Source organism: Haliotis rubra, unplaced genomic scaffold (assembly GCF_003918875.1).
Source record: "Haliotis rubra isolate DU_JTF1 unplaced genomic scaffold, ASM391887v1 Scf512, whole genome shotgun sequence".
Lineage (NCBI taxonomy): Eukaryota > Metazoa > Mollusca > Gastropoda > Lepetellida > Haliotidae > Haliotis > Haliotis rubra.
In genome coordinates, this window is record NW_025767205.1 from 560,789 (window position 1) to 573,291 (window position 12,503).

General features: G+C 43.0%; 1 protein-coding gene across 1 annotated transcript; it reads left to right on the forward strand.

Moving 5' to 3' along the window:
* Nucleotides 1-4,828: 4,828 nt before the first annotated feature.
* Nucleotides 4,829-12,409, forward strand: LOC124292316. Its single transcript, XM_046729386.1, has 2 exons — nucleotides 4,829-5,931; nucleotides 10,704-12,409. The coding sequence occupies exons 1-2, from the start codon at nucleotides 5,102-5,104 to the stop codon at nucleotides 11,395-11,397; spliced, it is 1,524 nt and encodes a 507-aa protein (XP_046585342.1). The 5' UTR covers nucleotides 4,829-5,101; the 3' UTR covers nucleotides 11,398-12,409.
* Nucleotides 12,410-12,503: the final 94 nt, after the last annotated feature.

Here is a 12,503-nt window from a genome sequence, read left to right on the forward strand (position 1 = left end):
CAAATCTACATTTATGCTTCCTATTAACTCCATAATGGTCTCAAAACATTCCGCCAACGTATTATGTTGATGATGATTTTAAACATTGTCGCAGTTGTGTCTTTTGAAACATAAAATACCTGACTTCTACTCATATTGATCTATCTTACATCAATAGACACTCGATATATCAGATTCAAATAAGTCAGAATGCCATTCACCATATTTGACACATAACAAAGCCCCGTTATTATATTTTAATGTTATACCGCTGCATGTACTGCGAACAATCGAAATATCCAACAGGCACAGTCGTCTTCACGCAAATACACATTAGCCTTGCACAAATTCACCGACTGGTACTGGATACAATCAGTGGAGTATTTCTATCCAGCGATCTATAATGCTGATTTGACCGCGATAACATTGCCTGTATACAGTGATTGTAAGCCTCGTATATCTAGGTATGTGTTTTCTTATAATCTAACACACATAATGGAACATTTAGTCGCCGCGTACAAGGCACGGCTCCAACTCGGGCACGGTTTGTAGCATGGAACGGTCAATGCGCGTGTAAGGATTCGTGAACCTGGCTTAGCGCCAGCTCACAGATATATGATATTAATATGATATACATTTAGAGTTAATACAAGTGCAGTTCAGACAAAGATATTTAATGGAATGAAGTGAAGTTTCCAAAGGAGTTATGAATCAGATAAATCCTATTGAAACTTTGAAAGGCATGTTAAAGAAATGGAATTTGTAAGGATGTTCAGCCATGAATAATGCCTAATGAAACGCTTAGCGTGTGTTTGCATGTTCAGTACTGGTCACGTCACGAAGAGACCACACGGAGATATCCTGTGTTGTGTCGGGAGGCTGAAATCAAGGAGATCACGACTAACAATTGCCAGTAACAGATTCGAGATTGGTATCACCGGCAACTGCTCGTATCTGTTCGTGTGTAGCCGACTCTAAACAAAGGGAGAGTTACGTCCCTTGTCTACCGGGTCACGAGAGAGTGGCTCCCCTTTTGGCGAGATCTGTGTCCTTTGACGTGATTCCCGTCAGATTAGATATCGCTTAGCCTGCTACAATATCGATCTTCATGAACTACTGATTGAAACAATTCAAAGGAGTATTAGTTGCCGTTTTGTCACAATAGACATCGATCAGGACAGAGATCGGTTGGCTGGCGGTGTCAGCCAGGGCGGCCATTCAGGTGTGAGGAAATACCTATAGATTTCTTATTACTCCTCTCCAGGGATAATAAGGGTTCCATACACCAGTGTGTTGGAGCTGCCGTCACTGACCAGGCGCGACAGCCCTTCCCCACGTCCCTCACCAAAGACCAGGTAAGTTCCTAATATAGGACATTTTTTGGACTTATTATAATTATGAATATTATAGTAAAAAATTTCGTTAAGATATTTTGTTTTCCATACGAAACTGTATTCAGGTAACAATTTATCTATGTCTTTGAAATCTTTGAGTATTTTGTTTTTCATCAAAGACTATCTTCTAACCACATATATGCTGTCTAATTGTGATCATAACTATTGTTGTAAATCCACAGCGACGCCATGTCCTCACGACTGCGACCTGTGCCAGTCACAGCCAGAACGTGCACAACTGACAAACTCCTTACACGACCAAAAGGAAAACAAACAGTGCTGGTGAGTTAAACCAAATTACTGAAACGTCTCTTGGCTCGTTGATATAGACAAGTATCAAAACATTTTGCGAGATTTCCGAGACACTTCCTTGACATTCCCACGACACTCTATAAGCAGATAAGTATAAAACTGGATGCTAGTGATCTGACCTTTGGGAGGTTGTCCACCATTAGGATTACTATGGAATCCCAGAGTGAGTGAGTGAGTATGGTGTTACGCTGCTTTTAGCAATATTCCAGTAATATCACGGCGCGAGACACCAGAAATGGGCTTTACACATTTTACCCATGGAATCAAAGAACGCAGAAGCCATCACGTCACCGGCTTATGGAACAGAAACCCCTTTCTTCGACGGAGGAGTCGATGCTTTCATTGCTCTAGCCGTTAGTCCCTGAGTGATACCGGGCAACCCCAGCCACACCCACGAGTGCATATCACACGATCAGCTGGAGATGATGAGTGTTTCTGACACTCCAAAACTCAGATTGCTGAACTCTTTGTCGTCCACTTCATTCCTCAGAATGGTCTAAGTGTCTAAAGAGTTATCTCTAGTAGGTGTGTAATTTGTGGTGAGGCGTCCATCATCCACAATCATAAGTACTTTGTTATTTTCCCAAGTGGTAACCGTTGAATGTCTTTCAGATCTTGGATCATCTCCGAGGATCTTTCTCTTGTTCTTGTTAACGTTCACCTTATCCCCTTAAGTTGACACTCTGTCCGAATGTCTGCTGGAATTATCCGTCTCGTGTGGATATGCTAAATACAGCGCAAAGGCCAATTTTGTCCATTGTCATTAACATATATTAACCTAGTTACTTGGATGTCTAAAATGTGTTGCCTGGTTGTGTAGTTGGTCCAAACGTAGTCTCTAAACATGAAACGTATTTACTTGCATGTAAACTGTTAAAGATAGTTAACTTCATAGCTACCTCAGACCTATTCAGCCACACTTCCTTTGTCACCTGACAACAACCTGGATAGCCCAGGCTAAAACATTCCTGATATCCCAATGTACATCTTCGTAAATACGGCATAAAAATAGTCAGATCCCTTATTTTCATCATGAATGCAAAAACCTACATACAAGGTACCCTTCGGACACCTTACCTTGCTGCCAATATGACGTATATTATTATGCCTTTAATCGTTAAGTATTTCACCAGATGAGGGCTGAAGAGTGATGGGGAAAGGTGAGAACGTATTGAGCTTCTGACTCATGTAAATCCAAGGAGTCACGCTGTAATAATGTTCAAATCTCGAATATAACCATGTTTTAATCATAACATATTTTGAAAGGTACACACAAGGTATACATACACATAACATGTAATGGTAATGATAATTATAATTGTTGATTTGACAGCATCGTGCCTGTCCTAATGAACTTTCACAACGTGATAAAAGTGTTCCATATGAAGCTTGAAATACTGTTCAGAGCCATGTTAAGTCAAAGTCATTCACTCACTAGTGAGTATGAATAGAGATGAGACGTGATTGAATCAGCACATTGCATAAAGGCATTCACCACAATGGTTGGGATCACTCGTGGAGAAGCATTTGTTTACTTGTTTGTGTAGTAACCAACATAACATCATCAGTCTGCCGAACGTGTACGGTGTCGTATCATGGTACCAGCGTTCAAAGGACGTGCACTGTCGGTTTGTTCTGACGCTCACCTGTATACGCACGCCGAGAAACACGAAGCCTCGGGACAGGTGTCATGGAGAAAAAGAGAAGAATGCTGACCTGTGTCTTAATGCATATCAATGGGATCTCCCAGTTTATATACATTACTCTTGTCAGCCGTAAGTCCAATCGATGAAAAACCAACTCAGCTGTACACACAAAGGATTTGAGGATTTGAAAACTAGTAAATAGATCTCTGTTTGACATATGCACACCTCAACAGTAACACCCCTCCCATTTTGACATTTATGTCATCCCAACGCCTTTTACAATCTCCATACACATCCACACCTGAATGTCTACCTGTCCGTATTCTTTCCCTTTCCTCATGGTTGTGGGGGAGCGTTTGCTCATCACGCCGAAGACCCGGGTCGATTTCCCACATGGGTACGATGTGTGAAGGCTTTTTCTGGTGTCCCCCGCCGTGATAATGCTGGAAAATTGGTAAAAGCATACTCAACTTCCTCCCGGTCGTACACAAGATATTTACGTATCTCCCTTTCACCTCTAGGACATCCCTCACCCAACGTTTCTCTTACCCCCGACGTACGTATGTGTCACATATACATCTCCCCCTCCCTGTACCCCTCATCCTGTCAGTAGTATTCCCACCCACAGAGGTGTTGACTGATTGATGTACTTCCTGGAAGCCGCGTTACGTTGTGTTGTAATGTACACGTTGTCACGCCATTATTGCCGTCGTTGTAAGCAGCTAAAACCATTCAAAACTACTTCAACAACTGCCGGTCGACTGCATCCCCAGGGGATTGGATGTCGTGACTGCAAACAGTAGAGAAGGTCATTATTTATGAATGTCAGTATAACTGGATAGTCCCTGGCGCACATGCAACCCACTACAGGAAATAGCCTACTGCCCGCACCACCCGCCCGGTAGGTTTGTCCACCATTCTGCAGGTAAGTAAACGACGATTCTATTCAACCATTCACCAAACGATTTGGTGAAGGAGATACACTGACGGTGGCGGACAATGACGTACACATACAGAAAGATTACGACTCTGACTTAGTTGAAACTTACATGAAACTTGGTTGACACTTGGTTAAGATTGAATCATTATTGAACCGACACGGCCATGTTTATCCTTTCAATAACTCCTTGTAGAAAATAGATGATGAGTGTTACAACCCATTACATTATTAAGTGGCCCCATCCGACAATCGGTAGAATATCCTGTTGATTTCTTATATTGATTTGGACAGTAACGTAACGAAGCTGACATTCCTTTGCTAACTACACTAGTGCATGTAAAGCAATCAGCATTATCAGGTATTCGGTTATTAAGCCAGGCTTTAGCCACGTGTGTCTCTCCGTCGTGAATAACCCAGCTTAGCCGTTACAATGAGTCAAATGACTGTCGGGGCGCGATTCAACAGGAAGGCCAGGGGGACTAACAACGAGTAAATACCCGTGATTTATAATCCTTCGAGGAGGTAGAGTGTTGAATTTGCCGAGTTGTATCACCCGCAGCTATTACGGTCGTCAGTCCTGGCAACAGGCAGACGCAGTGTCCCATCGACCTACCAACCTACACTGTACATTCCCTAGCGTCCGCCCGTGCGGGTAGCTGGGCATGGGGACTTGCTGACAGGCGTAATAATGCACGTGTAACACGATCTTCTTCAAGTAGGGTATCTCTGGGACACCATGACAGCAGACAAGAGCGAGGAGCATACATGTGTACTCACACTGTCGTGAGGATCTTCCCTGTCACTGAGATAGATAGTTAGTGAAGTTTACCATGACATTAGTTAAATGTTGCTCGGGCAAGCAGGTCGTTAATCAAGAGTGTCTTGACTCATTGCAGCGGCTTCGCACCCCAGATCACTTACCCATGGATCACAACGCAGCTCAAGCCCGGCATCAGGCTCAGCAGCAGCGACACCGGCGTCACACGACCGTCCACGATGTTCGCAGGGCTTCCATTGACAGTGAAAATCTTCGTCAATATAGCAAGCGGAGGTTTGAGTTCGCCATTAAGAACCTTTCCAATTCTGATGCAGCTGTGAACATATTCCGTATTAACGACGTGCCTCGCCCAAACACAACCCCGCACCTGCCCACCCAGACATGCTCCAGCTCTCTGAGGACGGGTCCAACCCAATATGGCAGCGTGTTGTACAACAGGAAGCCGCTGATGCTGAGTTCCATCCGGGTTCGACCCCAGTCAGAAGACGGGAAGTACTCTCACACAAGAGGAAGGACCAACCCTGGTATAGAGAGAGCCTTACACCAAAGCAACAGTGACTACATTGTGAAGGGCACACCAGATACTCGCGGTCAGACATCATGGCCTCATAGCAAGACATCTCGGCAGCCCAGCTCGGATCTCTTCCTGATCCCTAATGGTGGTGTTCGAGAATTCCTTCCAGACTATGGTGATAATAGGCTCCAAGAAAACACCCTCGATGGCAGCACGTGTATCTCTTCCCGACCCGAGATGTGTTTCATGACGTCTCTGGCAGCGCGGAGAGATGGTTACATGGCAGACAACATCTCAGAAACATCTAGCGGTTCACGACATCGTCAACAGCGATCGACTTCGATGACAAGTCCGCTTCCATCACAATGGTAAGTTAAAAGTTAATTCATCGTATTGGTAAACCGAAGAATCAGTTTAACTTTAAAGCATTATTTTTTAAGAATGAAATGTCATATTTTGGCGAAACCAGTGGAAATGGACAGAGTTGTACAGAGTTATGTACCTTTGCTGCAGGTTCATGTAACTGTGTGGTCGACCCTTAGGTTTCATCGTCACTTATGTCCTTTTCGTCTCTGAAAGCTGACTTGCCGGGGTATAGCCAAAATAATATGTACATAAGCGTTTAATATAACTATATCATATGTAGTAATTTAAGAGACGCCAGAACGTGTACAGGTATAGTTGGTTGGTTTAATCGAGTCTGATTCAGACAATCCAGTGATCAACATCATGAGCATCGTTCTACGCAATTGCGATACGATGAAAAGTGTCAACCAAGTCAACGAGCCTGACCGCCCGATCCCGTTAGTCGCCTCTTACGACAAGCATGGGTTACTGAAGATTAATTCAATCCCAGATCGCCACGTGTAGTATCAGTTATAGACACAGTTTGGTGCACTTGTGTGGTCAGAGCACAAGGGTACGAAAAACGTCCCCACAAATCTATTTTGGTCGTTATAGGAACGGGTTGTCATCTTCAGTGTTTTGATTGCGTGTCATCATGCCCCTTGGCGTTGATCGATAGTCATGTTATCAATCACTGGACTGATTGGTCCAGGTTCGTCATATAATTGATTTTTTCTGAGCGCGACCTTAAACAGAAATATGCGAACAAATTTCGATAAGATAAGCCAGCAAAATGTCACAGTTATAATTTTGAATAACCAATGGCAGTACGGGGCCTGCCCTCAAAGCAAAAATAAAATTATTTGAAAAATGTAATGTTTTAGATCATTATTGTTACTCCATGCTATCTGCATGTCATCATCGCATTCCTGTTTCAATGTGTAATTCCTATTGCAATGTGTAACCCTGGAGACGCACTTGCATTTTCATACTAGTATATTCCCCTTTATTCAGCAGAAATGTTCCCTAACCTAAATATTCGGACTCTGTGTTTAGTGATCTCCATTCATTGCACGCGGTGTCGATTCTAGTAGAGACGTCTACATATAGATATCACAATGATATCTTATATGCATTTCACAGTGAACTGTCTTTTCCTGAATTACAGGGTTTCACAATATATGTGTTGTTTGTGCTAAATGGGGCCTTTGTATAGAGTGGACATCAGAACAGCTCTCACAAGCACCTGTCAATAAAACAACTAACTCCCTATAGGCAAGGTATTGTCCCGACAAAGACACGCTTGGACCCCTCTCAGACACTGCCGTACACAATAAACCGCGTAGCCTGAACAGAATAAGCAATTGACTCCATTATCATATGTCTGTAAACTGATAAAAGGCAGAATAAATGATTTCGGCACTGAACAAAAGCTTTGAACATTTGCCAGGACGATAAGATAAGCTTTTTATTCAAAATGGAATACGATATCATAATAGTTGTTATAGGACCCCATTACCTTCTATGTGCATGTCTCGACGTTCGATACGAGAAACACGGACAGGGTTAGGAACATGGGAAATGGCTTATTTCAAAATAGAAACATTCTGATTCAGTATTTCACTCCCTTTTCACTCCAGCGATCATCCCACTATAGACGCACACACCCAACACGCTGTATACGTACAGGCGCTTTTAGCAATACACAATATCACACACCATCATTGTCTACCCTTCGGCGTACCCATTTCGGCTTGTCAGCTAAGAGTCCTCCAATTCATATACAGCTATTTGAACCGGCTGATGGTTTACTGTTTCCAGTGTATCAAACTGCTGACACATACACGTACAAATAATTCAGGTGCATTTCTTGCAATTTGAACAGTTTGAATGTTGATATCTCCAATTGACAAACGGTGATTATTGTACAACCTAATTGTATCTTAGATCATATTACCGTGGTACTTAAGCACGGCAGGGCGATTAACAGTAATTCAGTTTCTTGATATGTAGTAGGTAACTGCTAAATCCTTTAAGCTAGGATTACTCTGGACCGATTAGTGTGGGGCAATCCGTTAGTGGGTTCTAATCTGATTGTTGTATGCAAGGACTGGCAAGCGGACAATGTTCAGCATGGAGGGGATTACATCTGCGTGTCAAAGCGCGTCGGTCACGTTATATATTGCCCTGTTACTACTAGCATTGATGTAGAATTATATTTGAAGAAGGTTGTATAGTGACTTCCTCACTGTTAGCTGTTGTTAGTTGACTTCCAAGGACAGAAAAGTGGTCAGGAGGTTTCCACAGGGGCCGTTGTTGTCAGGTTTTCACAGAGGTAGTTGTTGTCAGGTTTCCACACAGGTAGGTGTTGTCAGGAGGTTTCCACAGGAGCCGTTGTTGTCAGGTTTTCACAGAGGTAGTTGTCAGGGTTTTTCACAGAGGTAGTTGTTGTCAGGTTTTCACAGAGGTAGTTGTCAGGGTTTTTCACAGAGGTAGTTGTTGTCAAGGGGTTTTCACAGAAGTAGTTGTTGTCAGGAGGTTTCCACAGAGGTGGTTGTTGTCAGGTTTGCACAGAGGTAGGTGTTGTCAAGGGGTTTCACGGAAGTAGTTGTTGTCAGGGGTTTCACAGAGGTAGTTGTTGTCAGGAGGTTTTCACAGAGGTAGTTGTTGTCAGGTTTTCACAGAGGTAGTTGTCAGGGTTTTTCACAGAGGTAGTTGTTACCAAGGGGTTTTCACACAAGTAGTTGTTGTCAGGAGGTTTCCACAGAGGTGGTTGTTGTCAGGTTTTCACAGAGGTAGTTGTTGTCAGGTTTTCACAGAGGTGGTTGTTGTCAAGGGGTTTCACGGAAGTAGTTGTTGTCAGGGGTTTTCACAGAGGTAGTTGTCGTCTGGAGGTTTTCACAGAGGTTGTTGTCGTCAGGTTTTCACAGAGGTAGTTGTTGTCAGGATGTTTCCACAGAGACCGTTGTTGTAAGGAGGTTTCCACAAAGGTAGTGGTTGTCAGGTTTCCACAGAGGTAGTTGTCAGGTTTTCACAGAGGTAGTTGTTGTCAGGAGGTTTCCACAGAGACAGTTGTTATCAGGAGGTTTCCACAGAAGTACTTGTTGTCAGGTGGTTTTCACAGAGGCAGTTGTTGTCAGGGAGTTTACACAGAGGCAGTTGTTTTTTCAGGAGGTTTCCACAGAGGCAGTTGTTTTCAGCGGGTTTCCACAGAGGCAGTTGTTGTCAGGAGGTTTCCACAGGATGTTTTGATTATGTTTGATGGTGTTTGTTTTGGTTTGGTTTGTGTTTGATAATGTACGTTTGAATTTGTTTTGCTTATTAAAGAATATGTGGCAGTCTTTGTGTTCAGTAAACTTTGTTGTTTAAACACTGAAATCCAGTAAGACTGTATTTACCCTTGGTAAAGATGGGACTAATGGGATCGGGAAATCAGTCGAAATGACTTGTTTGATTCATGTGATCGTGTCACAATTTCATAGAGCGATGTTCATGATGTCAATCACTAGATAGTATGATCTAGACTCGATGAACTACAGACCGCCACCAGAAAGCTGGAATACTGTTGATTGCGGCTTCAAACAAACAAACAAACAAACATTTCTCTGGATCCTGGCGGAAACCAAGCTGAAACAACACTGTGACCGCGATAAGACCAGGTGTATCGATCCGTCTAATATATTGAGCGTCTTACCCCGATCGATGCCCGCTGTGCATGTAACAGGGTTTCAGGTATTATGTGGCCAACACCAGGGCATTCATGGGACACCGGAACTGTCTGAGTGCTCCGTATTTGCTAAAAGAGTATCATTGTAGCTGATAGAATTCAAGCCATTCGTTAACACCCCCTGTCCCCGAGCCCACAACACAAACTGTTTATGAGCTCCGCTTGGTTACGAACCGATGTAAGATCTCCCTCGAACGCCGAGTGCTGCCTCAAATCATAAGTCCATGTTGTAAAGGCTAGGCAAACAAGTCAAGACTATAATGGCCTTTATCGAATCCATTATCATTAATGTGGATGTGTAATACGATCTGGAGTCTTAGCTACCTTGGAGGACTTTGTTCCAGTGCCTCTGTGATCAACTCGTGTCAGTAATGTCAGGCGAGTGTACAATGAGTTGTGATCTACTTACGTCAGGGGAAAGTTCACATAGCTAGTTGTGATCTATGATCAACCTATGGCAGTTGCGAATACATATAGCTGTCTATGACCTGTGGTTCAACCTCTGTCACGTACCCGTATATGTGTGCACACAGACATCATTGATATGTGAACTGTGCGACACTGCTGTTACTGATCTGTGTTTAACTCATGTCAGTACCCGCTTTAGGAACTCAGTAAAATACCACGTACCACTACTCTGTAAATAACACTATCCGTTCAATCAACGCATTTCAGTAAAATGTGCACCCGAGATATTGGTAATTACCGAAAGCAACAAACACACTAAAGAAGTAAGCGAAATATGATTAATGGAAATACAGAACAAACTTAATCCATACTATGAGCATAACCCTGAAATGAGTCATCCTATTTTACGGTCCTGTGACGATTAATCAAGGCTAAACAGACATTTATTGTGTTTCCATGTGGGAATCGAACCAGTTTTACGAACACATGCATGAACCATTTGACTACCTCATTTGCCATTTGTCTTGTATACACGTACGTAACAACTTTGTTGGTAATGACATTTAGGGTATATTTATTCAAAACATTTATGTCTTGTTACGTAATTTTGATTAGTTAAGCTTTTACAGTATTTTCTTCAAAATAACGTTTTCTCTGCAGTCGCTGGGCAACACCCAACGTCGGTAACGTGGGGCGACAGGGCGACTCCATGCACAGGGTGAACATCGGTAGGCTTGGCAGGCCATTGACGGGGAAATGGAGGACCGGAAGTGACTGTTCTTCGTCCGGGTCACTGTCTTCAGATGACACCTCCATGTCAGAACGACCGAAGTGTTGGGTTGATGACGTCACAATATCAAGTGATGCATCGCAGCACTCGCAGGAAGACGTGGAGCCTGTTGCTTCAACTGATAACAAGTCAAATACGCAAAGATTGCCCGCTACCCCGACAGAAGCTACCAAAACAGGTCCCCAGAAGGGTCTGTCTTCTCAAATTGAAGGCTCAAAAATTAATCGACAAAAGTCGTCTCCTAATCTCATAGAGGGCCCAAAGAACACACAGAAGGTGACTTCTAACTTAGTTGATGGAGCCAAGCTGAAACGATATGGCTCTGGATTTATCAATGTGAATGAACAAGTAGGTTCTGAAACTGTGAACCAAGGGCCAGGTGAGTTGGATGGCGATGTTGAGGACGCAGAGAAAGACATCAGCGACTTTAAGGACGTTCCTGAGAATGTGTTTCCTACTTTTGTATGTCCGAGCAGTGAGAAGAAGTCCAGACAAACAGCGCTTAAATACTGGCTCGCCAACACCTGCTTCTCTTGTGCAGACAGACGTGTACCGCTTGTGTGAATCTCTGTCGTCATGGAACATATCAATGCTGACTTCTTGTACGCGACATACAAAGTAACAAAGAAACAAATATTTGTACAGCTAAGTGTCATTTTAGTGTGGTTAGATTATAGCGAGGAGGGGGTTAAGTGTTTTTAATTACAGTACGGACTGGGGTGTGTCTGTGGATACGCGTTTTGGTTGGAGTGTTTCTGAAGATAGAGTTTAGGGTTTGGAAATATTTCTAAAGATTGAGAATGGAGAGGAAGTGTTCTTATAGATAATGAGTAGAGGTGAAGTATTTCTAATGGTAGGACCTATGAGGTATTCAAGTGGATAGGGAGAAGAGGAAAAATATTTTAGAAGATAGGGAGTAAGGATGAAATGTTCCTGTAGATAAGTAGTAGTGGCGGCGGAAATAGGACAGAAGACAGGGAGTATAAGGTGTTAGGTGCTTCTGTGGATATTTACTCCGGTGAAATGTTTCTGAGGCCTAGTGGTAGGGGGGGGAAATTGTTTTAGGTTTACAAGAATTTTCAGGAGAAGGGTGAAGAGTTTCTGAGTACAGGCATCGGAGATGGTTTCTAGTGAAAGGATGGATAAGAGACTGGGGTTGATGATCAGATTTATCTATATAGGTGATGTAGGTAATATGCAGGAATGTGTGAGAGAGTAATGAATTTGGAAAGTAGATGCTCTGATCTATACACATTGTTCTGGGAACAAGGAGAATTGAAGACACAGATGTGTAAACAATCCACTCTCCATTTTCCAATCAACCTGGAAGGTTGCATGAATACAGAAGTAGCTTTTTTACACCTTCGCTTAGATACGATTGGATTGACGCTGCCCTGTACTGTATGGCTGGGACTGCGTTGCGTATTTGCGGTCAGGGTCGACCTAATCAGGGTCGACCTAATTAGGGTCGACCTCATCCGTCTCTACCTAATCGAGCCTAATAAACATTCATTGTCATTCTATACGGTCCTCTGAATACACGACAATCGATTGTTAATAAATATTTATTGCATAACAGTTTTGTTTGTCGAAGAGATGATTGTGCAAGTGGTTTGATATGTATAATTGTTTCTGTGCCTCAACAACAGGAAGCCGGTCATGCTGTTAGA

Bases quoted from the DNA above. Each gene is read 5' to 3' on its own strand.
- LOC124292316 (XM_046729386.1), top strand. From the start codon at position 5,102: ATGACATTAGTTAAATGTTGCTCGGGCAAGCAGGTCGTTAATCAAGAG. The intron at 5,932-10,703 runs GTAAGTTAAAAG...TTTTCTCTGCAG, and splicing joins AGTCCGCTTCCATCACAATG to TCGCTGGGCAACACCCAACG.